Source organism: Piliocolobus tephrosceles, chromosome 6 (assembly GCF_002776525.5).
Source record: "Piliocolobus tephrosceles isolate RC106 chromosome 6, ASM277652v3, whole genome shotgun sequence".
NCBI lineage: Eukaryota > Metazoa > Chordata > Mammalia > Primates > Cercopithecidae > Piliocolobus > Piliocolobus tephrosceles.
Genome location: NC_045439.1, coordinates 157,067,780 through 157,092,630, shown reverse-complemented (window position 1 = coordinate 157,092,630; position 24,851 = coordinate 157,067,780). Strand labels below are relative to the sequence as shown.

Here is a 24,851-nt window from a genome sequence, read left to right as displayed (position 1 = left end):
GCAGTGGTGTGACCTCGGCTCACTGCAACCTCCGCCTCCCGAGTTCAAGAGATTCTCCTGCCTCAGCCTCCGGAGTAGCTGGGACTACAGGCACCTGCCACCACGCCCAGCTGGTTTTTTGTATTTTTTGTAGAGACAAGTTTCACCATGTTGGCCAGGATGGTCTCAATCTCTTGACCTCATGATGCGCCTGCCTTACTCAGCCTCCCAAAGTGCTGGGATTACAGGCATGAGCCACTGTGACCGGCCGCTAACTTTTTTATTAAAAAAACCTAAAGATGAATCATCACTTGTTTTTGGGTTTTCCAGCTTTTTGCATGTCTGATCATACAGATGCATCCAGCTCCAAAAAGGGTCAACGAGGTTTTTCTTTTTTTAAAAAGTTCATTACCGGCTGGGTGCAGTGGCTCATTCCTGTAATCCCAGCATTTTGGGAGGCCAAGGCGGGTGGCTCAGTTGAGGTCAGAAGTTCCAGACTAACCTGGGCAACGTGGTGAAACCCCATCTCTACTAAAAACACAAAAATTAGCCGGGTGTGGTGGCGCACACCTGTAGTCCCAGCTACTGGGGAGCCTGAGGCAGGAGAATCGCTTGAACCTAGCAGGTGGAGGTTGCAGTGAGCCAAGATCACACCACTGCACTCCAGCCTGGGTGACAGCGAGACTCTGTCTCGAAAAAAAAAAAAAAGTTTATTACCCACTGTGGAATCGATGAGTGTATTCAAGCAAACACTGTTTTGTGATATACAGACACGGTACAATGACAAGTCAAACTATCAGGTTTATAATGGACAATAAAATTAAAACATGATGCTTTATACTCTTGAAAATCTTACATTAATGTATGACCAAATATCCCCAATTCCATAGCTTTTAGCTAAGGCTTCGGCTCTTAGCTCCAACTGCAACCACGTGGCAGACTTCTACTTCAGCCCCCAGCTTCTGCAGTTCAGCCAGCCAGATCATCTGCTTATGTGAAAGACGGTCATTGGGGCCTTTAACTTCCACCAGCTGGAAGGGAAATTTTTAAAAGTTATTAGTGTCTTACTGAATGAAAAGCCATCCAAGTAAGTTGTAGTTGTCAGTGACAACTACTTAAATGGCTCTTCTGCTGTCCCACTGTATTTGTAAGTATAACACAAATACACGGATGGTCCTTCACTTACAATGGTTCACCTTAGGATTTTTTGACTTTAAAATGGTGCAAAAGTGATACACATCCAACAGAAACCATACTGAGTGTTGATCTTCCCAGTATGATACTCCATGCTGGGCAGCAGCAGTGAGCCACAGCTCCCAGTCAGCCACATGATCATGAGGGTAACCAGTACTCTACGGCGTGCAGTGAGCTAGATGATTCTGCCCGACTGTAGGCCGATGCACGCATTCTGAGCACATTCGAGGTAGGCTAAGCTAAGCTATGAGGTTTGGTGGGATAAGTATGTTAAATGCATTTTCAACTTCCATTATTTTCAGTTGATGTGTAGGATTTATCAGGGCATAACTCCATCGTAAGTTGAGGAGCGTCTGCAGCTAAGAAATTTATTCAGAAATTTTTCTATTCTGTAGAAACTAGACAGTTCTTCACTGAGGATGAGTAAACCGATTCTTAGTATAGCAAATGAAAAATTGTTTTAAAGCATGCACTGGATTTTACTTCCCTGCTTAAAACCCTCCAATTACTGTTACATTTTCAATTAAATCTAACCTTCTTGCCATGACCAGTCTCTTCCCTACCCCAAGGCCGTCACTTCCACTTGCTACTTGCTCTTCCATTGCCTGGGACATTTCTCCCTGTTCTTGACATGCCTGACTTCTTATCTTTCAATGCTCAGCTTAAACTCATCTGGACAGCTCACAGCTCTGAGTATATCCTCCCTATGCACTTCTTTCATGGCATTCATAAGATAAAAATGTGTACTACGTATCATCTTCATGAAGGCAGGAATTGTGTGTTTTGTTCACTACACATCACTAGACTTGAAGACACAGCAATAAAAACTATTCTAGGTATAGAAAAAAATTGTTTAAATATAGCATTCAGCAGCCTAACAGACGTTTAATTAGAGTCCTCAAAGGAATGAGAAAAAAAAATACTTAAAAAATGGCCAAAAATTTTCCAAATTTGATGAAAACTATAAACCCAAAGATTCAAGAAAATCAATGAATCCTAGGCACACAAATTTAACAGTTCCCTAGGAAATATGACTGTGTAATCAGGGGATATAGTCAAAGCAGCCAGAATTTTTAAAGCCAGAGGGGGAAAAAAAGATTCTTCGATTGGAAACCATGCTAGTTAGAAGACAGTAGACTAACATTTTTAAAGTATTGAAAAATAACAACATAGAATTCGTTGCCCAAAGAAAACATCTTTCAAAAACAGGTGAAATAAAGGCTAAGACATACAAAACCTAAATACAGTCTTCCCTCAGTATCCACGGGGGCTGGTTCAAGGACCCCATCTGTTACCAAAATCCATGGATGCTCCAGTCCCCGATACAAAATGGCACAGCATTTGCATATTCTATGCACATCTTCTTAAATACTTTAATCTCTACTTATACCTAATACAATGTAAATACTATGAAAATAGTTGTTATGCTCTACTTTTTTTTTTTTTTTTGAGACGGAGTCTCGCTCTGTCGCCCGGGCTGGAGTGCAGTGGCCGGATCTCAGCTCACTGCAAGCTCCACCTCCCGGGTTCACACGATTCTCCTGCCTCAGCCTCCGGAGTAGCTGGGACTACAGGTGCCCGCCACCTCGCCCGGCTAGTTTTTTTGTATTTTTTAGTAGACACGGAGTTTCACCGTGTTAGCCAGGATGGTCTGGATCTCCTGACCTCGTGATCCGCCCATCTCGGCCTCCCAAAGTGCTGGGATTACAGGCTTGAGCCACCGCGCCCGGCCAATGCTCTATTTTTATTTGATTTGTTTATTGTAGTTACTTTTTATTGTTTTTTCTTTTTTCCAAATATTTTCAGTCCATGGTTTGTTGCATCTACAGAAACAGAAACCATGGATACAGAGGGCTAACTACTGTAATTCATTACTAGCAGAACTTCCAGACATGGAAATTTTTTTTTTTTTTTTTTTGAGACAAGGTCTCACCCTGTTGCCCAGGCTGGTGTACAGTGGTATGATCTCAGCTCACTGCAGCCTTGACCTCCCAGGCTCAAGCAGTTCTCTCACCTCAGCCTCCCAAGTAGCTGGGACTACAAGTGCATACCACCACACCCAGCTAATTTGTTCATCATTTTGTAGAGATGAGGTCTCACTGTGTTGCCCAAGCTGGTCTCCAACTCCTGAGCCCAAGCAATCCGCCCACCTCAGCCTCCCAAAGTGCTGGGATTACGGGCATGAAAGGAAATTCTTCAAGCAGGAGAATGAGACCACACAAATCTGGATCTATACAACAGAACAACAAGCACTGGAAATGCTGTCTACAGGAGTAAATACAGACTCTTATTAATCAACTGTAGAAAGCAAAAATAATATGTTATAGAACATACAACACGTAGAAGTAAAATATATGAAAACACCACAAAGGCTGGGAGGGAAGATACAAGTATATATTATTGAAAGGTTCTTTTTACTCTACATTAAAGTGTGTATCACTTGAAGGTGGATAAGTTTAAGATATATAATATTCATACTAATGCAACCACTTAAACACAATGAACCGTTACAGCTAACAAGCCAACAAAGCTATAAAATGCAATATTTAAAAATAAGGCAGGGCCAGGCGCTGTGGCTCATGCCTGCAATCCCAACACTTAAGAGACCATGGCAGGTGAACTGCTTGAGCCCAGGGGTTTGAGATCAGCCTGGGCAACATGGTGGAACCCCATCTCTAAAAATACAAAAACTACAAAAATTAGCCAGGCACAGTGGCATGCGCCTGTGATCCCAGCTACTCAGGAAAAAGACAAGAAACAAAAGAGTTCTGAGACAAAGAGAAAATAAGCATCAGGATTTAAAGCTAAGGATATCAATAATCAAATGTAAATGTTCCAAACACCCCATTAAAAGACAGAGGTTAAGTTGGATTCAACAGTAAGACCCAACTATATGATGCCTACAAGAAATCCACATTTAAAACTAAGATAAAATAGGTCAAAAGTAAAAGAATGGAAAAATGTGTCATGTTAACATTAAACAAAAGAAGGCTGAAGTGGCTACATGTTAACAATATCAGACAAAGTTGATTTCAGAGCGAAGATTACCAGGAGTAAAGGGGGGTCACTGCATAATGCTGAGGGTAGACTCATGAAGAGGACACGACCCTCCTAAAAGTTTACGCATCTTATAATAGACCTTCAAAATACGTGAAGCAAATATTGATAGAAACGCAAGAAGAAATACACAAATCGGGCACGGTATACTGGTATAGCCTCAGCATTCTGGGAGGCCAACGTGGAGCCCAGGAGTTTTGAGACCAGCCTGGGCAACACGATGGAACCCCAACCCCATCTCTACAAAAAAAAAAAAAAATAGCTGGGCATGATGGTGGATGCCTATAGTTCCGGCTACTCAAGAGGCTGAGGCAGAAGAACTGCTTGAGCCTGGGAGATCAAGGCTGCAGCGATCCAGGATTGCACTGCTACTACACTCCCGTCTAGGTGACAGTGAGACTCTGTCTCAAAAAAAAAAAAAAAAAAGAAAGAAATACACGAATCCACAATTATAATCAGAGATGTCAATATTCTTCTCTCAGTAATTTATAGAACAAGTAAATAAGAAATCAGTAAGGACACGGACAACTTAAACAACACTATCAACCAACTTGACCTAACTGACATTTAAAAATACTGCCCACAACAAATGCTGAACACACATTCTTTTCAAATACAAACAGAATATTCACCAGGGAAAACCATATTCCCGACCATAAAACAAGTCTCGACCATAAAATTTGTTTTCCTGACCATAAAACAAATTTAATGGAATTCAAATCATACAAAATATGTCCTCTGACTACAATGGAGTTAAATTACAAATCAATAGCAGAAAGATACCTGAAAATCTCTCGGGTGTTTGGAAATGTAAATGACTCACTTCTAAATAAGCCAAGGATCAAAAAAGAGTCAAAAGGGAAATCAGAAAGTATTGTGAACTGAATGAAAATGAAAACAACTACTAAATTTGTGAGGTTCAGATAAAGCAGCACTGAGGAGGAAACTGGGAGCACTAGCTAACTATTAGAAAAGAAGGTCTCAAAGCAATCACCATAGCTTCCACCTTAAAGTAGGAAATAAAAAAAACAAAGGAAACCAAAAGCTGATTCTTTGAGAAAATCAGTAAAATTGATAAACCTCCTGCCAGACTCATCTGGGAGAAATGACAGAAATGACCAATATCAGGAATAAGAGCATGACAGAGAGAAAGATTCTACAGATATTAAAATGCGATAAGAAACAAATACACGGCTGGGTGCGGTGGCTCACACCTGTAATCCCAGCACTTTGGAAGGCCAAGGCGGGCAGATCACCTGAAGCCAGGAGTTCAAGACCAGCCTGGCCAACATGGCAAAACCTCATCTCTACTAAAAATCCAAAAATAAAAATTAAAACAATTATCTAGGCATGGTGGTGCACAGCTGTAATCCCAGCTACTAGGGAGGCTGAGGCACGAGAATCACTTGAACCCAGGAGGCGGAAGTTGCAGTGAGCTAACTCGCGCTATTGCACTCCAGCCTGGGCGACAGAGCGAGACTATCTCAAAAAAAAAAGAAAAGAAAAGAAAAGAAACAAATGTAAACAACTTTAAGACAATACTTAAATGAAATGGACAAATTCTTTGCAAGACACAAACTATCAAAGTGCAATCAAGAAGAAACAGATAATATGAATGGCCTTATGTTGTTTAAAAAGAAATTTAATTTACAGTTTCAAATTTTTCTCCCCCCAAAATCTCCAGACCCATACTGCTTCACTGGGAATTCTATCAAACGTTTAGGGAATTATACTAATTCTACACCAACTATTCCATCCCATTCTGATGCCAGTATGACTCTCAAACCAAAACCCAACAGAGAGATTATAAGAAAAGAAAATTACAGCTCAATATCCTTCATGAACATATATGCAAAAATTCTTAATATTTTGCAAAATCAAAGTCAACTCCCAGCATTATATAAAAGGGATAATACATCATGACCAAGTGGGGTGTATTGGAGAAATGCAGGGTAGGTTTAAGATTCAAAAACCAATGTAAATCACATGATTAATAAGCGTACTCAAGAAATAAATATGAGATACTAATGTCAATAGATTTTTTTAAGAAGTATTTGACAGAATCCCACATCAATGCCTGATAAAAACTCTCAGAAAACCTGGATGTAAAGGGAAGTTCCTTAATATAATAAAAGATATCTGCGAAACATCTGCATCTAACATGCATATCTAACATGATACTCAATAACAGAAGACTAAGTACCTTCCCCCAAGATTGGGAACAAGGCATGGATGTCCAGTCTCACCATTTACAGCCTATGCTTTCCTGGAGGTTTCCTGGAGGTTCTAACCAGTGCAGTCAAGCCAGAAAAAGAAAAGAAAGGAACTAAGACTGGAAAGGAAAAAGTAAAATATCTTTATTAGCAGACAATCTGATTGTCAATGTTTTCATCCAAGGAAATATACAAAAAAAGCTCCAAGAACTAATAAGTACGTGTACCAAGTTTGCAGAATATAAGATCAATATACAGAATCAACTGTATTTCTACAGAGAGCAGCAAACAACTGGAAATTGAAACTTTTAAAAACGATACTGCTTAAATACCATAAAAAATATGAAGTACTTAGGGATCAATCTGACAAGAGATATGCAAGACCTCTACATTGAAAACGAAAAACACTGCAAAAAGAATGAGGAAAATCTAAGTAAATGGGGATATATACCATGTTCACTGATCAAAATAATACTGTTAAGATACCAATTCTTCTCAGATGGTCTACGGATTCAAAGGAATTCCAATTAAAATCTCAGCTGGCTTTTTTTTTTTTTTTTGAGATGGAGCCTCGCTCTGTCGCCCAGGCTGGAGTGCAGTGGCACAATCTCGGCTCACTGCAACCTCCACCTCCTGGGTTCAAGCAATTCTTCTTCCTCAGCCTCCCGAGTAGCTGGGACGACAGGCGCCCGCCACCACGCCTGGCTAATTTTTTGTATTTTTAGTAGAGACGGGGTTTCACCATGTTAGCCTGGATGGTCTCAATCTCCTGACCTCGTGATCCACCCGCCTTGGCTCCCAAAGTGCTGGGATGACAGGCGTGAGCCACCGTACCTGGCCTCAGCTGGCTTTTTTTCTTGGAAATTTAAAATTTGATTTTATAATTCAAATAAAAATGCAAGAGCGCCAAAACACCTCTGAAAAACAAGTCATTAGAGGACTTAAACTACCTGACTCTGAGATTTATTTATAGCTACAATAATCAAGATATACAGACAAACAGATCAGTGGAACTGAAGAGTGTCCAGAAACAAACGCACATATATATGGGTTAGAGTTTTGACAACGATATAGAGGCAATTCAGTGGAAGAAGCATGGTCTTCTCAACACATGGAGCTGGAACAAGCGGCTATCCCACGCCACAAATGAATTCCAGTTCATGCCCCACACTGTATACAAATGGTGCCTCAAATGATCATAAAACTGAATGTGAAACCTAAAACTATAACACTTCTAGAAGAAAACAAAGGAGAAACTCTTTGTGACCTTGGATTAGGCAAGCATTTCTGACATGTGACACCAAAAGCATGATCCACTAGAGAACAAGTAAGTTGGATTTTGTCAAACTTTAAAATCTCTGCACTTCAAAAGACACTATTAAGAAAATGAAAAGATAAGCCATAGACTGGGATGAAATATAACTGATAAAGGACTTGTAACCAGAATATGTAATTTTTTAATCTCAAAACTCAATAATGAGAAAACAAATCACCAGCGATGGGCAGCAGGGCTGGGCTAGTGGACAGCATTCAAGGAAGTGTTCATTCTGAGCTTTTTAAGAAAAAGTTTGTGGGTACATAGTAGGGGTATATATTTATGGGGTACATGAGATGTTTTGATATAGGCATGCAATGTGAACTAAGCACCTCAAGGGGAATGGGGTATCCATCCCCTCAAGCATTTATCCTTTGAGTTACAAACAATCCATTATATTCTTTAAGTCATTTTAAAATGCACAATTATCGGTAAGCTTCTCAAATAGCTCCTGGCGTCCACACCCTGTGTGACCCCCTCCCTCTGAGTGTCAGCTGGACTAGAGACCCGTTCCTAACCACAGAATACAGCAGGAGTGATGGAACATCACTTCCACATCAAGTCATAAGAGATGGAGCTCTATCTTGCTCACACCCTGGGGCTCCTCTCACCCGCCTGCTCTGATGAAGCCAGTCGCAGGGGAGAGGCCCACAGGAACCCGGGCCCTCGGCCCAAAAGTTCTCAAGGAATTCAGTCTTCCCAACAGCCACTCAAGAAATGCCCATTTGTGGCCTCTGATTCATTTGCGAATAAGGTAACCGACAGGACTTTCCGTTCTGGCTCAACTGACCTTAAAGCGATGGCTCTGGGAGTTCCACACCACCAGGTCGGGGAGGCCCCCTCGGCAGTGCCGAAAGTCAGCAGCCAGGCGCCTGCACACACCACTGAGCACAGGGCCCCCCAGGCAGGAGACAAGATCCTGAACACAAAACAGGGACAGTTAGCCACTTCCCTTGTGACAGAGAATGGAAATAGGCTACAGGGATCACAAGACGGAGAAAAGCTCAGTGTGTATGTAATTCAGCGCACGTGGACCCCAGGCCCACCGCGCACTGTTCTGCTGCTTGTACTGGAGCCGCAGAGCCATGGCTGGAATCCCACTGGCAGGTGGTGGGAGACTGGTCCTCCTTGGTCAGTTTCCAGGCTTCTGCCAGTGTGGCCATGCTGGGGAGCGCTGAGGAAAAGGGATGTGGAGGATGCACTCAGGAACATGACAGCACGGCCTCACAGAGCACAGCAGTTGAAGGAACACAGGAGGTATCCTCCCTGCCTCAGCCACAGGGCAGGCCAAAGAAAGCTGTCAACTCAGGGGTGGCAAAGGCAGAGCTGGGGCTTTTCTAACACCCTAGTATGTTTCCATCACTAACAGTGGCATCGGGGCCGGGGAATAGGGTATTCTCATATATATATATATATGTACACACATACACATATTTACATATACACAAGTGTGTGTGTGTTTTGATAAAGTTGCTGAAAAGACAGCACTGGGGCGGCGTTACTTTCTGAGCAAATGCTGCCATGCAGGTGAACCATTACCTGAGCTTGCTGAAGAGACGTGAAGCGATCCCAGCTGACAAGGGAAGCCACTCTGCCTTCCTGCTCCTGCCACGTGGCTGCCACCCAGGCCCGCAGGCTGTCCGCGGGGGCATCGTGAATCAGCTGCAGCCTGGCCTCGAGGGCCGGGCGTCTGCTTGTGAAGAAGCTGTCTGTGCACAGGTCCAGGGGGAACGCCTGTGTCACAGGGAAAGCAGGCTGCCACACTGTGCCTGCAGAGAGCTGTGCTCACCAGAGGACGAGTCAGTGCCTACAAAACTTGGAAACCGGCCAAACAACGGATATATTCTCTCTCTCAAAAGCCAAGTCAAAGTTAATCGATATAAAACAATTCATTAAACTTGTTTTTAGAGTAATAATATGCACAAACAGCTTTTCGCTAAGCTGGGTGGACCTCTGAGCAGGCAGACGTGCCCACGTCTGTGAGATCCTTGCAACAGTGCCCGCGACAGGCAGGTGCTCGGGAGGGTGACGCTGACGGTACTTTATACCAAAGGTCTAAATGTAAGGTGGAGGCTAAAGTTTAAAACTTCATCTATGTACATCTTACATTCTATTAATCAGATTTTTAAAAAGAGTTATCAAGGACCGCAACAGAGATGGTTTCTGCTGGCTGTGGACACATGGTGCCAGGGGTGTGAGCCACGGACGTGTGCAGAAGGACCCCCTCGTGGGGCAGGGCGCGGAGTACCTGACAGGCGTTTCTGAAGACGTCCGGAATCCCATCCATGAAGATGACGTCCCACAGGAGGAGGCCACACAGGGTACTGAAGGTGGACCCTTCGCCATGAATCCCTAAGGTCACACACACGAAAAAGAAATGTTTTATCTGTCTCTTCCAAAACACCACCATCACCTACTGCACACTCAACTTCAAGAAAATAATAGAAATATTTCAGATTCAGAAGCAAATCCTGTTTTCATGCCATTCCCAGCTCATTTTATACAGTATATTGTTTATATACAGAGCCTTAAAGGCAAAAATCTTAATAATCATAGAAAAATTCAAATGAACATTTCCAAGTCACAAAGCAGTGGTTCTCAAACTTGAGTGAATACTCTAAGAAACATGTTTAAAAGAAAAACAAGCAGATCCGCTCCTCAGGCTCCGAAGGCTGGGCCTCAGCAGGGCTGGGCTGGCACTGAATCCCCACGCAGGCCCTGGCGCAGGAGGTCCCTGGCCACCCCTGAAGAAATGCTTCCCTGAGGGGACCTCCCAGGAGGCCGACAGCAGCCACCTCCATTCTTGGCCTCAGCAGGTGCTGCTCTGACGCACCTCGTCCCCCAGGCACTACACTGCCCTAGCCCAGTGCTTCCAACAGTCAAGGCTTTTACAGAGACCTCTAGCCTTAAAGACCACCCACTTCAGTCCCCCTCATCGTGTCACACAAATGTTTTACTGACTGGGAGATGACCTGAGAGACAGAAGTCAGGTGCTGAGGTCACAGAGTCAGAGACAAGATCTGGTGTGGGATGAAGGGCTCAGCCTTGGCACAGCACACAGACCCGTGTCCCTGAGCAAGCCCCAGCTCATCTGGCTGCCCTCCAAGCCCATGCTTCTCTGCACATGAGCACACCCGACAAGGGAGAAGGCCGCATGGATGCCTCTCCCCACAGGACCAGTGGCAAGAGGAGGTGCTGACTACCAGAGCCCCATCCTGACATGCCAGTACTGGCAGCAAAGCTCCTCTGGCTGGTCCCACCTTGACATGTACAGGCCCCAACCCATCTGCACCAGACCACAGTGAGCAGGGTCGGGGCGCTGTGAGGGCAGAGAGCAGGCAGCCACAGCCTGTCATGCCTGCCGGGGTCACCTCTGTCCTGCACTTCCGAGGCTGTGCTGCTCTCTGTCCTGTCTTCCCCAGTTCTAGCTCCTAATCCCTGCGGCCCGTCTCAGGGATTCAAAGGGACAGCGGTTCACTCAGGACTCCTGGCTGTTGCCAGGTCTTCCAGGAGGACTTTTCTTCCTAGAACACTTCATGCTCTTTCCCAGCCAGGAGTGGAGCTGGGACCTGATTTCCAGTCAGCCTTCCGTCCTGTGGAATACCCTGATGATCAGGCAGGAATAGAGAGGCCAGATCATTTCTGAACTCCTTTTTGTTTGTTCTGTTTTGAGACAGGGTCTCGCTCTGTCACCCAGGCTGGGGTGGAGTGACAGTCTTAGCTCACTGCAGCCTTGACCTCCTGAGGTGAAGAGATCCTCCCACCTCCATCTTCAGAGTTCAAGTGATCCTCCTGCCTCAGCCTCTCCAAGTGCTGGGATTACAAGTGTAAGCTACAGTGCCTGGTTCGTTCCTTAACTCCTAAGTGGTCCTTGCTGTGCATTTGTGTTATAAGTGAAATCATTTTTGATGCAGTCCTTCTGAGTAATTCAGAAATCACCTCCCGGAAGAGGTTGAGATCGCTCTGACACAAAATTCCCTGTGGCATAAAGCCTGGCAGCCAGAGTTCAGCTCAGTTTCACTGCACTGATTTTAATCAGGGAAAAAGAGTTTCTACTCTGGGAAAGGAATCGTGTGTTTTTCAGGCTCATGGCTCAACTGCAAGCATTTCAGCGCTCCCACGTCCCAGCCTGCTTCCTCCTCCAGCAAGTGTCCAGTTTCCACGTCTCTTGGGGCCTTGAACGGGCATTCTATTCTTCTATTTCTAACCGTTTCAGGCCTACGGTACCTCTCTCTCTTCACTGGCATTTGCAAGTCTTCCCCAAAAGCATCACCCTTCCCTGTAAGTAATAAAGATATTATGTAGATGAATCTCAACACTCATCAGAAGGAACCTGGGCTTTGTAAACTCCTATCTTGTAGTTGTCTTTCTATAGTACTTGTTAATCTTCTGAACACTCAGGGAATACTGAAATCATGTCCTGATTTTCACACGTTTGAAAACATCAGTGTTTTTAACACTGGTAGGCCTACAGCCCGGGCACAGGGAGAGTCCTGCCAGACGCAAAGGGCGGAAGGCTCAGTGGCTGTTCCCAAAAGCTACTAGCATGGGCTGTAGGGCCCCTGAGAGGGCATCTGGGGCCAGCTTCTAAAATCCCAGGGGAAGGGGCAGGAGACAACAGAAGGAAGACTGAATGGAACTGGGTGGGCCGTGGGGTTGAGCACGCTGCCCCTCCGCCCCCCTGACTTCTGTACAAAAGCTTGTGCAGTGTCTTCCATAACAAGAAGTTTTTATAAAAGAAAAAAAGATCAGAGCCAGGCCCTGTGGGACAACTACCCCTGACCTACTCCTTCTCATTGATAAGGGGAAGAATGGGAAGAAGACACCCCCCAGCCCACAGCATCTTCCACTGTGAACAGAGGACACAGAGAGGACAGCAGCCCACTGCTGACAGCCCATCCAGTGCTGCTGCTCATCCACCCAGGGCCGGGTGCCACGAGAGGAAGCCTGCTCAGTTACCCTGGTCAAAGCCGCTGCGTCGGTAATGGGCCAGTGCCAGCTCCTCCACGGAGCACAGGACCATGGTGGGGTCAGTGGCCTCCCCGGCCTCCATCACAAACACAGACTTGCCCATTCCACGCTGCGGGCACAGCCTGCCCGTGATGGTCACCTGAAACAGCAGCAGCAGAACATCTGTTAGCCTCAGGTCAGCAAAAGTCCCTGAAAACCTGCCTCTCGCATCCCAAGGACTGACCTCCCTAACCACAAAGCCAGTCACTTAGCAGAGCACACAGCATGGGGCTCACACACGCACACCTGCGGGGATGCGACAGCTCGCTGGCCGGCCCTGGGAAAGCCTCAACCACCAGAACTGCTCTACAGGCCCCCAACAAGTAAATGAAACTGGCAGATGCTGAGAGGCCCCATTCAGGAGATCTGTCATTCAACCCAGGGTGTGACACCAAGCAGCCAAGTCTCCTCAGGGAGGAGGGCGACGGGGAGACTGGGAGCAATGGCCACACAGCTGTCCAGAACGAGTTTTAGATGATTCCAAGTCTAACAGAAAACACACACTCAAAACAGCTCTTAGGTTGCTTCTGCTCCAGAAAAACCAGGCCCACGCGCCTAAGCACCCAAAGGCTCTTTCCTCACGTGTTTCACATCTTGCACAGCCATTTCTGGGAGCTGCTGGAAGAGGCGCCTGAACTTTTTACAGCTCGGAGACTCTCGCAGGCGCACGGCTCGCTGATAGAGTGAAAGGCGGTGTCCCGTTCTGACTTCCGGATCCGCCAGCCCCTCTGTGATGCACTTGATCGTCTGGCAGAGAGCATGGCCACACATCAGGCTCCTAGAAAACCCCACGGCAGCTTCCATGCATTTAGTTTGACAGAAAAGCCCACTGTTTATTATTGAATTTTGCTGATTAGCAAATGAGCAAACAGCACCTCTAGAGATTTAGGCTGTTTCCTTAGATCTTATTCTGATGCTTTCAATGCATCCGGCAACCAGAGCCTTCACAGTCAACGTGCTGGAGCGTGACTGGGCTGTCATCCAGGTGGACTGCGGATCCCAGCAGCCGCCCCTCACAAAGGGTGTGAGCTTCAGGGATGCCTGACTTTACAGGAAAACTTGGCTCAGTGGTTCTCAGGACATCACCTAGGCAGCTTTGCAGGAAAACATGTGTCCCCCCCGGATCCACACAATGAGAACCTCCAGAGCTCGGAGGGGGTGGCCACATCAAAGCTCCAGGTGAATCTCATACGCAGTCAGGCACCATGGAGCTGCTTCAGATTCCTTATTTATAGGGACAGGAGCCAAGGGTTTGGAGGAGTTACAAGTATTTCCCAAGGCGATTCAGAGTCGGACAAATCAGCAAACAAATACAGAAAACCACAAGCAGATACCACTTCACACTTACTAGGATGGCTACAATCAGAAACATGGAAAGTAAGTGTTGGCAAAGAGGCAGAGAAACCGGAACCTCACACATTGCTGGTGGGAATGTGAAACTGGTGTAAACACTGTGAAAAACAGTTCAGCCACTCCTCAAAAAGCTCAACACAGAATCACCACAGGACCCAGCAATCCCACGCTCAGGTATTCCCAAAGGAACTGAAAGCAGGGTCTGAAAGAGGTTCATGCAGCACTCTTACAAATGGCTGAAAAGGTGGAAGAACCCAGCGTCCATCGACCGATGAGTGGCTAGGAAAATGTGGTATCAGATGCTACAGTGGAAGTGTGTTCAGCCTGGAAAAGGAACGGAGGCCTGACACGTGGCACGATGCGGGTGAAGCTCAGAAACATGATGCTGAGCAAAATACGCCAGACGCAAAACCACAAGTATCGTAGGATTCCACTTCAATGAAATGAACGAAATGAACGGCACAGCCACAGACACAAAAAGCAGATGAGAGGTCACCAGGGCTGGGGGAAGGGAAAGCGGGGAGTAGTCGCCTAATGGCTGCCGTGTTTCTGTTTGGTGTGATCAGTGGAGAGGCAGTGGTCACACCTTTTGAGTACCATGAATGCCACTGAACTGTACACCTAAAAATGGCTAAAATGCCAAATTTGGGGGATGTTAAATTTATTTTACTACAATAGAAACAAAAAGTGAAAGAAAAAATAAAAACCAAGAAACTGAAAATCAGTGAAGGCTCGGGCCATCCGGACTTGGGTGGCTGAAAGGAATGAAGATGGGAGAATGAGGCTCTGAAGGGCACCCTGTTTGCTGGCAGAAGATGGTGCCGGGCAGCGGCAGCCTGGCCTCGGAGAGGGAGGGCCCAGAGGCTCCACCTCTGCCCTGGCCAGGCCTGGGCTGGCTGCAGGGCACTTTGCAGGAACAAGCACTCAGCGAGGAGATCCCTTCCTTGGAGACTGAGGTAAAGATGAAAGAACACTAATGAAATAACAAGAGCTGTGAGTGTGACCAGTAAGACCTCTGGGAACAGGTTAGGAGGAACCAGGCTTAGCTCAAATCTCAAAAATAAGCTCAGTGGCTCGTCTACCCCCTAGCAGAACTGTGAACGGAGGGGAAATCTGTACTCTCTTGAACTTTTATTTCATTGAAAGAAAGGTGACAAACACAAGCTTTCTCCTGCTGTATTTGGTTCTGGGCTACCAGATGCTTGCTCTTGCTATTTCAGCCTCAGTAAACACCGAGTGGTAAGGAAGCCCCACGCCCTCCTCGAGAGGAAATCGCTTTACTGGCGCTTTCCCTGATACGTTAGGTAACAAGGCACTTTTTCAGTTTACGGCAATAAAAACAAGATGTCATATTTCCTATCCCGTGGTCATTTTTTTCCACCCCTACATCACCCCGATTCACTTAATGGGCCACTGAAAAAATCAAAAGCTCCCAGAGGCACAGTCCCCTGCATTCAACTCAAATGCAAGGCTGGAAGAGAGACAGGGTGGGGCCTGCTGGCGGCCACACAAAGAACCACTGTTGCTGCCTGGCCCAGAGGCACAGGCTCTGCGGCTCACCCTGCCTGGCTGCAGTGGCCACAGAATCCCTGCGCTTTCAAGTGCCCCCAAGGTCGCCACCACGGGGAGCACTGGTGCCTGCTCAAGGTCAAACAGCGCTTCCCAATGGCAGAGCCAAACACCTCACAGAAGTACAGAGTCTAGCAAAAAGGACCCGCAGTAAGACAAGGAAAGGAACCATTTCTCGCCAGTCTTTCTACCTGGAGACCCTGTGCCACAGATGGACAAAGTCACCATTTCCAAAACAAACGCCTTCTTCCTTGAAGGCACTTGCTGACGGCTGAGTCGTCTGACTCTCCGTCTCCCTTAATTCCTAGATCCTGATTCCTAAATCCCAGCACAGAGTCCACAGCCAGCCCACCTCGCCAATCAGCGAAGAGAAGACAAAGCTTCTGTCACCCAGGCTGAAGTCTCTATGCTCATGCTGTGCTGACATCCCTGGTGTTTTGGGGTTGGAAGAACACAGACAAAAGCAGAATGTTAACAAAAGAAATACATGTTGTCAGAGTTTAAGGCATTTAAGTTTGCCCTATTTTAAAAGCTGATTCCAAAATGAAAAGGCGTTTCAGGTGTGTTTCATTACTGAGTACCGGTTCCAGGCGCTTCAAGTGCTGGTGTAAGTTCAGGGCCAGTCGATCCCACCATCGGCCTCTGCTGTCAGGACAGTAAATTCTCTGAGACAAAAGGCTTTCAAGTTCTCTGACGGCTTCCTATGGCAACAATAACAAAGAAATCTCGTTAGATTCACAAAAAATCCAGCTGTAATGACACTTACAAGCTCATAGGATTGGTAAAGCCTATTGATAATGCATATCTTTCAAAACATTCTACAATGAGGCCAAGGACCTGGAACTGACAGGACAGGGACTTTGAGGTGCCTTCTGGAGTGGGTGTGAGTTCCCTAAGGCATCCTTACTTTTCACCGGGTCCCCACCGGCTGGCACTGGGGTACAGATATCTGTGAGTGCTGCAGAATGTTCTCTGCAAACCAGTCAACCGGTGCAGAGTCACACAGAGTCAAGCTCCAGGCAGCTGAGCACTGGTCACAGTTGGCAAACCCACATACTTCTGGGAACACAGCAGGTCACAGGACCAACTGCAAGAGGGATTTGGGGTGGGCAGGAAAGGAATTAGGGGTGTCCTCATACAAACACTTCACCTCAACAGGGAGACTCTCTGGTCTTAGATTATGTACAGACTGTTCGGTCATTCTGTTTGTTAATCTTCTGTGGCTCATGGATGTCTTTGCAATATGGAATGATTTACCCCAAAAAAATGCGTCAACCCCCACACACATGCAAGTTTGAGATTCACAGATTTCCCCAAAGCCCACCCATCGATCCCCCAGGATGCACAGACCACACGCCAAGAACCCAGCTTCGCACATCGTCTTTGTAAGATCCCATTTTCTTCTCATACATATATTTTTGACCATGCCTGGTCTGGAGATAACATTTTCAATATAGAAATATCAAACATGACATAAGTGAAATCTAGCAATGTCACAAAGTTTAGTATAAGGATATGACAAATTTCTGATTTGTGATTATAAATTATCTCCAGACAATCCATGAGAGCTGACAGGGAAGAGTAAGGAAACGGGAGATTTCTCCCTCAGAGATTTCTGGGGACCTCCCAGGTCTCACACGGAGTCCTGAAAGAGACTCAGGCTCAGGCTGCAGACCTGTGGGGCACCCTCCAGGATGCTGGCCGCCCCCTCCCAGGCCGTCCTGGGACACAGCTTCATCAACACACAGGCAAAGAGAACAGCTGTCCGTCTTCACCTTCTTCTCTACACTAATCCAAGAGACAGCAGGCTGCCTACATTCAATATGCCCTCGCTGGCCAGGCACAGTGGCTCACACCTGTAATCCCAACACTTCAGGCCCCCCACTTCAAAGCATCAGAGGTCAAGGTGGGCAAATCACTTGAGCCCAGGAGTTCGAGATCAGCCTGAGCAACATGGTGAAACCTCACCTCCACTAAAAATACAAAAATAAGGCAGGCATGGTGGTGCAGGCCTGTAGTCCCAGCTGCTCAGGAGGCTGAGGCAGGAGGATGACTTGAGCCCGGGAGGTAGAGGCTGCAGTGAGCTGAACCGTGCCACTGCACCCCAGCCTAGGTGAAGAGTGAGACCCTGTCTCAAAAAGACAAAACACAACAAACATGCCTCCCTTATATTACTGTGTGCTACCCAGATAAGCAGAAAATGCTGATCCCGACAGCTGTCCCTTATGTGCTTAACACCGTCAAATCAGTAATGGGGCGCGGGGGACGGGAGGGGGACAGGGACCTGTGCTCTAACCTCATACATGTGAAGTCTCTGCAGTATTTCCACAAACAGAGACAAAATCCTTGTATAAATCCATCCAACAGTAAAACACCGCAGAAAGAGTGGCAAATCTTCGTGACATCTAAAATGAAGACATGTACCAGTAGTTTAATAATTTGGTTAATTTGTTATAAGACAATAATAAGAAGTGACAAAGACTGAATTCCTATCTTTTAAAAAGATACATTCTAAATAACTTTCAGTTGTGTACAATTTTCTACACCACAAACCTACATTCTCACAGCCAGCTGCCACGTCCTAGGTCACTCAGACAGTGGAGTAAGATGAGAACTAGTCATTCTAAACCAGGGTCAGCAAACTCCGGCCCACAGCCAAACCCAGGGCCTGCCACCTGATTTTCTAGGTCCTGCAAACTAAGAATGGTTGTTACGTTTTTAAATTGTTAAAATAAATCCAAGAGAATAATACACTTTGGTAGACGAAAATTATATGGAAACCTAAATTCCAATGTCCACAAATGAAGTTAACTGGAACACAGCCAGGCTCATTCATTTGCATACATACTTCTTGTGGCTGCTTTTGCACTACAACAGCAGAGTAAATTTGGTGCCACAGACACCATAGGGCCTGCAAAGCCTAAAATATTCACTATGTGACCTTTCACAGAAGTTTATCAACCTCTGTTTATAGTAATCTAACTTCCTGTGATTTTTAAGTCAATATTATTTCTTTATAAATATACAGTTGACCCCTGGACAACATAGGTTTAAACTGCATGGCTCCACTTATATGTGGATTTTCTTCTGCCCCTGCCACCCCTGAGGCAGCAAGACCAACCCCTCCTCTTCCTCCTCCTCTGCAGCCTACTCATTGTAAAGACAATAAGGATGAAGGCCTTCATGATGACCCACTTCCACTGAATGAACAGTGAATATGTTTTCTCTTCCTTATGATTTTCTTTTTTTTTTTTTGAGATGGAGTCTCGCTCTGTCACCCAGGCTGAAGTGCAGTGGCGCAATCTCGGCTCATGAAACCTCTGTCTCCCAAGTTCATGTGATTCTCCTGCCTGAGCCTTCTGAGTAGCTGGGATTACAGGCACTTGCCACAACACCCAGCTAATTTTTGTATTTTTAGTAGAGACAAGGTTTCACCATGTTGGCCAGGCTAGTCTCGAACTCCTGACCCACCTCGGCCTCCCAAAGTGCTGGGATTACAGGCATGAGCCATCACGTCCAGCCCCTTATTTTTTATTTATTTTATTTATTTATTTATTTTTTTGAGACAGAGTTTTGCTCGTTGTCCAGACTGGAGTGCAAGGGCGTGATCTCACCACAACCTCTGCCTCCTGGGTTCAAGCAATTCTCCTGCCTCAGCCTCCTGAGTAGCTGGGATTACAGGCAGGTGCCACCAGGCCCAGCTAATTTTGTATTTTTAGTAGAGATGAGGTTTCTCTACGTTGGTCAGGCTGGTCTCGAACTCCTGACCTCAGGTGATCCACCCGCCTCGGTCTCCCAGAGTGCTGGGATTATAGGTGTGAGCCACCGTGCCGGCCCCCTTATAATTTTTTTAATAACATTTTCTTTTCCCTAGCTTACTTTATTATAAGAATACAGCATATAATACATATAACATATCCAGTGTGTATTAATTGACTATGTAATCGGTAGGGCTTCCAGTCAACAGTAAGCTATTAATTAAGTAGTGCGGAAGTCAAATGTTACATACAGATTCTTGACTGTCTGAGGGGTCGGTACCCCAACCCCTGTGTTATTCAAGGGTCAACTGTATATCCTAAATGATGTTTTGAAAGTGGCATCTGAAAATACTAATTTTTCTCATCACTATGTAACAACAAAGGAAAAAATGTCTTAACAAATACTGAAGATGTTTACCATTTTCAAACAAAATAAAAGATCAAGTGCTGTGTACCTGGAACTCTGAAGTTGGCTTGAACTGTCTTTTGCAGAGTTTGTAACACCTACTTGAATGTCCTTCAGAAGAACACACCTACCATGCTTCCCACATTCGTCCTGCTGCTGGCTTCCCTCACGTTTCAGTTCAGCTCACCACTACTCAGGGAGGCCAACACCCCTACAGATGGCATGCGACAAGCCAAGTATGGGGTTGGCATGTGTGTTGCCCAGGGATCTGAGTTATATCAAATTCACTTTAAACCTTCAGACATTTCCTTCTGCGGCACACAGCACTTTCACTCCAGGCAAAGCGGGTACAAAATGCAATTCCACAGCTGGTTTAACCACAGAGCAAAAGGAGTGTATTCTCCATGATGAAAACTACTGTAAGTGTTTGGAACAACCTGGTCAATGTATAAATTTTGGCAGGCACCTAGAAAAACTCTCACCTCAGAGAAGGGTGGTTTTTCAGTCTGTTCCAATCCCTTTTTGCACACTGAGCGAGCTCCTTAGCTTCTTCCCAGTTCCCATTGGCCATTGCGGAAGAAATGTCACTCAGCATGTGCGTGGCTGCTGCATATCTGGAGGAAAATGCCATCCAAGTTCCAAATAAGAATAAGCATTCCCATAGAATGACCACATCCTAGCCACTAGATCTCACTCTGAAAGGCAGAAGTGTGATTTTTAAAATATGAGGGCCACTTAAATTTTATTCTAGTAATAATTTATCTTAACTGCATCACTAGAGTGGCCCAGAACTGATACAGAAAGCCCAACTGGAAAGATAAAAACATTTATGCTGTATCATTATATAACATGTTCCATTCTAGAAATGTGATATGGATCAGCTCATCCTTCCTGATTTTGGCGCTCATCTATTCACTCATTCAACAATGTGACAGCAAACATGTAAGCGACATCAGAATTACAGTCAGATGTAGATCTGATTATTTAATCATTTATAATCAAAGCCAGCCAGAGGGATGCTGCCCAAGCTAAAAGGATTACCTGGAATAATTCAAAATAACTAAGGGATGCTCTTTGGGAGATAGCAATGCTGAAATGTTACAACTTAGCTTAAGAAAGACAATTTTTCATCGCTCCTTTAGCTACCAAAACACAAAGATATTTGATGAGCAAATTCTGTTAACACTTTGAGTACATGTTCATTGTATTTTGGTCTCATATCTAAAAGAAAAGCCTAAAGCACATAATATCAGTATGTACAAACACTGTAAAGTAAGAGTAAAGAAACTGCCTCCAAATGTCAAATTTTGCTCACAAATTCTTAGATCTAATTCTTTTATAATATGCTGCTCATTCAGTTTCACGGCTTCAAACACTGTCCATATTCCAGTGACTCTCAAAATGTTGACTTTTTCCAGGCCGGACCCATTCCCTGAGCTCCTGACTGCAAGTCCAATGCCACACACGACAGCTTCAACCAAACAGCTGAAGAGCACCCCACAGACTGACGCCTCCAGCACCAACCCCCCTCACTGGATGGCGCTCCACCCAAGGCAAAACACCAGAGCCATCCTTGATCCACTCCTCTCCTTCTCGCCCACATCAGAATCAAGTCTTGTCTTTTCTGCTTCCAAACTGCCTCACACACATTCACTTCTCTCCACTGCCGCTGCCACCAACCCAGTCCTGGCCACCCCCACATCTTGGCCAGGGGTCTCCTGAGTTCCTCCAACTCGCAAGCTCTTTCCTGCCTCAGGACCTGTGCACACACCGTCTCGCGGCCGGGACGCAGGCACCCAGCCCTGACACGGCTACCTCATTCTCATCCTCAAGTCCCACTTCAAATGTCACCTCTCCAGGGCCACTCTGTCCATAAAGAACTTCTCCAGCCTGCCTCTCAATTATCACAGCACTTCTCACACACTTGAAATACTGTTTATTTTCTATCTCCCCAGGGAAACACAGCCCCATGACGGCTGAGGCCCTCTCTTGTTCACTGCTACAAGCCCTAACCAAGTCACATAATAGGTACTCAACACTCATTTGTACTGAATGAATGAGAACAATTGTAAAAGGATAAATTATCTCAAGTACAGAGGGAGACAACGAGGGTCGCCTGGCCAGGTACCACATTACCAGATATTGGATACTATTACCTTTCCAGAGGTCAGTCAAATCCAGTCTCATTCACATGTTAAGGTCCTCTGCTTAACCAAGGGAGTTTCCATTATTTTTATTATTTACAGCACACTTACTTTCTAGAAAGAATATGAGATGCCTTTTGAACTTGTCAACCGTGGTTTTGTCATAGAACTTGGGTATAACATTGATAATGACAATTAAAATAATAAGGAACATGTAGTAGGCATTCCTCATAGGCCAGGCTCTAAGCACGTCCCATCCACCCCACCCATGTCTATAAGAGTATACTATTATTCTCCCCATTTGACAGATGAGGAAACTGAGGCACGGGGGGGGTTCACAGTTCACTGGTATAGAAACTGGAACTTGGCTTCAGAGTATACATTCTCACAAGCCAGAAAAACATAAAGCCAATAAAAACAAAAAAGGTAAAGAATATATGAGACAACTGAAAACAGGGTAAGAAGAAATAGTCTTATTAGAGATTTTAACTAAAAAAATTATTCCAATTGAACACAAATAAGATACTGAGCTTCCTGACAGCTAAGGTAAAATGGGCAGAATCAGATTATACCGACGCTGCTGTGATCCAAAAATTTCAGTAACTTACTTCTTAAAGCACATGGCTTTCCTAGAAACACTTCAAGGACTTTCCTAAAAGCAAATATCAGAATCAATTTTGGTTAAATTTGAGTCAGAAATCCAAATCAAGAATCAAAAGTGACATTTTAGGAAATCCAAATTAATTGTTTTTATCAAAGGTTTTTTTTTTAAGGAAATCCAAATTTTTTTTTCTGTAAGACCTACACTATTCTTTCTTTTCAAAACCTGCTTTTTAATACTGTAATCCCATTATTTGGCATCTATTATTATTCTTAATTAACATAAAATTGCACATATTTATGTGGCACAGTATGATACTTCAATGCATATATGCAATGTATAATGATCAAATTAGGGTAATTAGCATATCCAGCACCGCAAACTTTTCTAAAAATGTTTTAGAGATGGGGTCTCATTGTGTTGCCTAGGCTAGTCCTGAATTTCTGGACTCAAGTGACCCTCCTGCCCGGCCTCCCAAGTGGCTAGAAATATAGGCATGTGTTGCCATACCACGCATTGCCTCACACATTTATCATTTCTTTGTGTTGGGAATATTCTAAATCCATTCTTCTATTTAAAAATATATAATAAACTGTTGTTACAGTCATCCTACACTGCTACAGAACAACAGAACTTATTCCCTCTATCTAGCTGCACTTTTGTGTCTGTTAACCAACCTTTCCCTGTCCCCCTCCTCTCTATCCTTCCCAGCCTCTGGTAACCACTATTCTACTCTCTACTTCTGTAAGATCCACTTTTTTACCTCCCACATATGAGTGAGAACATGCAGTATTTGTCTTTCTGTGCCTGGCTTATTTCACATAACATAATGTCCTCTAAGCTCATCCATGTTGCCACCATGAGAGAATTTCATTCTTTTTTATGGCTCAGTGGTACTCCATTGTTTATGTACCACATTGTTTTAATCCATTCATCCACTGATGGACACTTAGGTTGATTCCACATCTTGGCTATGGTGAATGGACTGCAATAAACATAGGAATACAGATATTTCTTCAATATACCGATTTCTTTTCCTTTGGGTATATACCCAGTAGTGGGATTGGTGGATCACATGGTATTCCTTTTAGTTCAGAAACTATTTTTATTGGACAAACCAAATTTTCACTAAATCCATGTGCCAATATAAATTAGTGAAAATTTCTAATTTATCATCTGTATATCTAATTATCATATGTATGATATACAGCATACAAGTCATTAATAGCTTTACCTAAAGTGTTATTAATAAGAAAACATTCATCTTCAGTCTTGTTCATACCAACAACATATTCATAAGCCAAGTCTGTTAAAACGTCTGTGTCAAAAACTACAGGCCGAGGGCAGTAGCTCACGTCTATAATCCCAGCACTTTGGGAGGCCAAGGTGGGCGGACTGCTTGAGTCCAGGAATTTGAGACCAGCCTGGGCAACATGGTGAAACCCCATCTCTACCAAAAAAAATACAAAAATGAGCTGAGTGTGCTGGCATGTGCCTGTGGTCCCAGCTACTTGGGAGGCTGAGGTAGGAGGACCACTTGGGCCCAGGAGGTTGAGGCTACAGTGAGCCGTGATCATGCCACCGCACTCCAGCCTGGGCGAAATCCTGTCTTAAATTAAAACAAACAAACAAACAAAAAATACTCCCTTCCAAAGGTACTTGGAAACATAAACCAGAGAAAGTTTTTGTAGTTCTAATTCAAAATTCCTTGGGTTTTGGCAACCACAATCTCAGCACACTCCTACATTTTCCCTATAGTCATAGAAATGTATACAAGTGGGGCAAAAAATGATTAAAAACTGTTTTGGCTGTGGACTTAATGTTTCTATTTTGGCTGGAAAAAAATAATAAAACCTTTTACTATATTGTGAAATACACAGATAGATATTATAGTGAGCTAACATCATCTTACCTGATAAGATCATCTCTGTCTTGGAAGATTTGGGTTTTCCGATTGATGGTGTAAGTAGGAAACTCCATTCGGCCAAGGTTGACCAACAGGACCGTTGAAAGCTGTCCCTGACCTCCACAAGCGGCGTCTTCATCTTCCATGGAGTCGGTCAACGAAAACAGTAGCAAGATTCGGGAAAACACAGCCCTGGGACCTTTACAGATTCGTATTGACTGTCCAGCCAAGGCTTTGGCTCTGAAAAAGGTACAATGTAGAAACAACTTTTAGCTTTTTAAGCATCTGGATGTCAGATTTTACAAATTATTTTCATCTAAAATAAAGACAAATGACATTCACTATT

At 44.7% G+C, this 24,851-nt stretch overlaps 1 protein-coding gene across 4 annotated transcripts in view; it reads right to left on the bottom strand.

Annotated features, from left to right (window-relative positions):
* Window positions 1-717: 717 nt before the first annotated feature.
* The window catches only part of FAN1 (FANCD2 and FANCI associated nuclease 1), a 34,071-nt gene continuing 9,937 nt past the window's right edge, over window positions 718-24,851 (bottom strand). For 3 of the 4 annotated variants that reach the window (XM_023195671.1, XM_023195670.1, XM_023195667.1), the window contains exons 5-14: window positions 24,512-24,745; window positions 20,337-20,468; window positions 17,987-18,095; window positions 16,272-16,391; window positions 13,351-13,515; window positions 12,718-12,868; window positions 10,007-10,110; window positions 9,298-9,492; window positions 8,549-8,677; window positions 873-1,010 (exon numbers count right to left, since the gene is read on the bottom strand). In XM_023195671.1, coding sequence (XP_023051439.1) covers window positions 873-1,010; window positions 8,549-8,677; window positions 9,298-9,492; window positions 10,007-10,110; window positions 12,718-12,868; window positions 13,351-13,515; window positions 16,272-16,391; window positions 17,987-18,095; window positions 20,337-20,468; window positions 24,512-24,745 — 1,477 coding nt within the window. Of the gene's footprint in view, window positions 1,011-8,548; window positions 8,678-9,297; window positions 9,493-10,006; window positions 10,111-12,717; window positions 12,869-13,350; window positions 13,516-16,271; window positions 16,392-17,986; window positions 18,096-20,336; window positions 20,469-24,511; window positions 24,746-24,851 lie in introns of all 4 variants that reach the window. The other variant, XM_023195668.2, reaches the window with a different exon arrangement.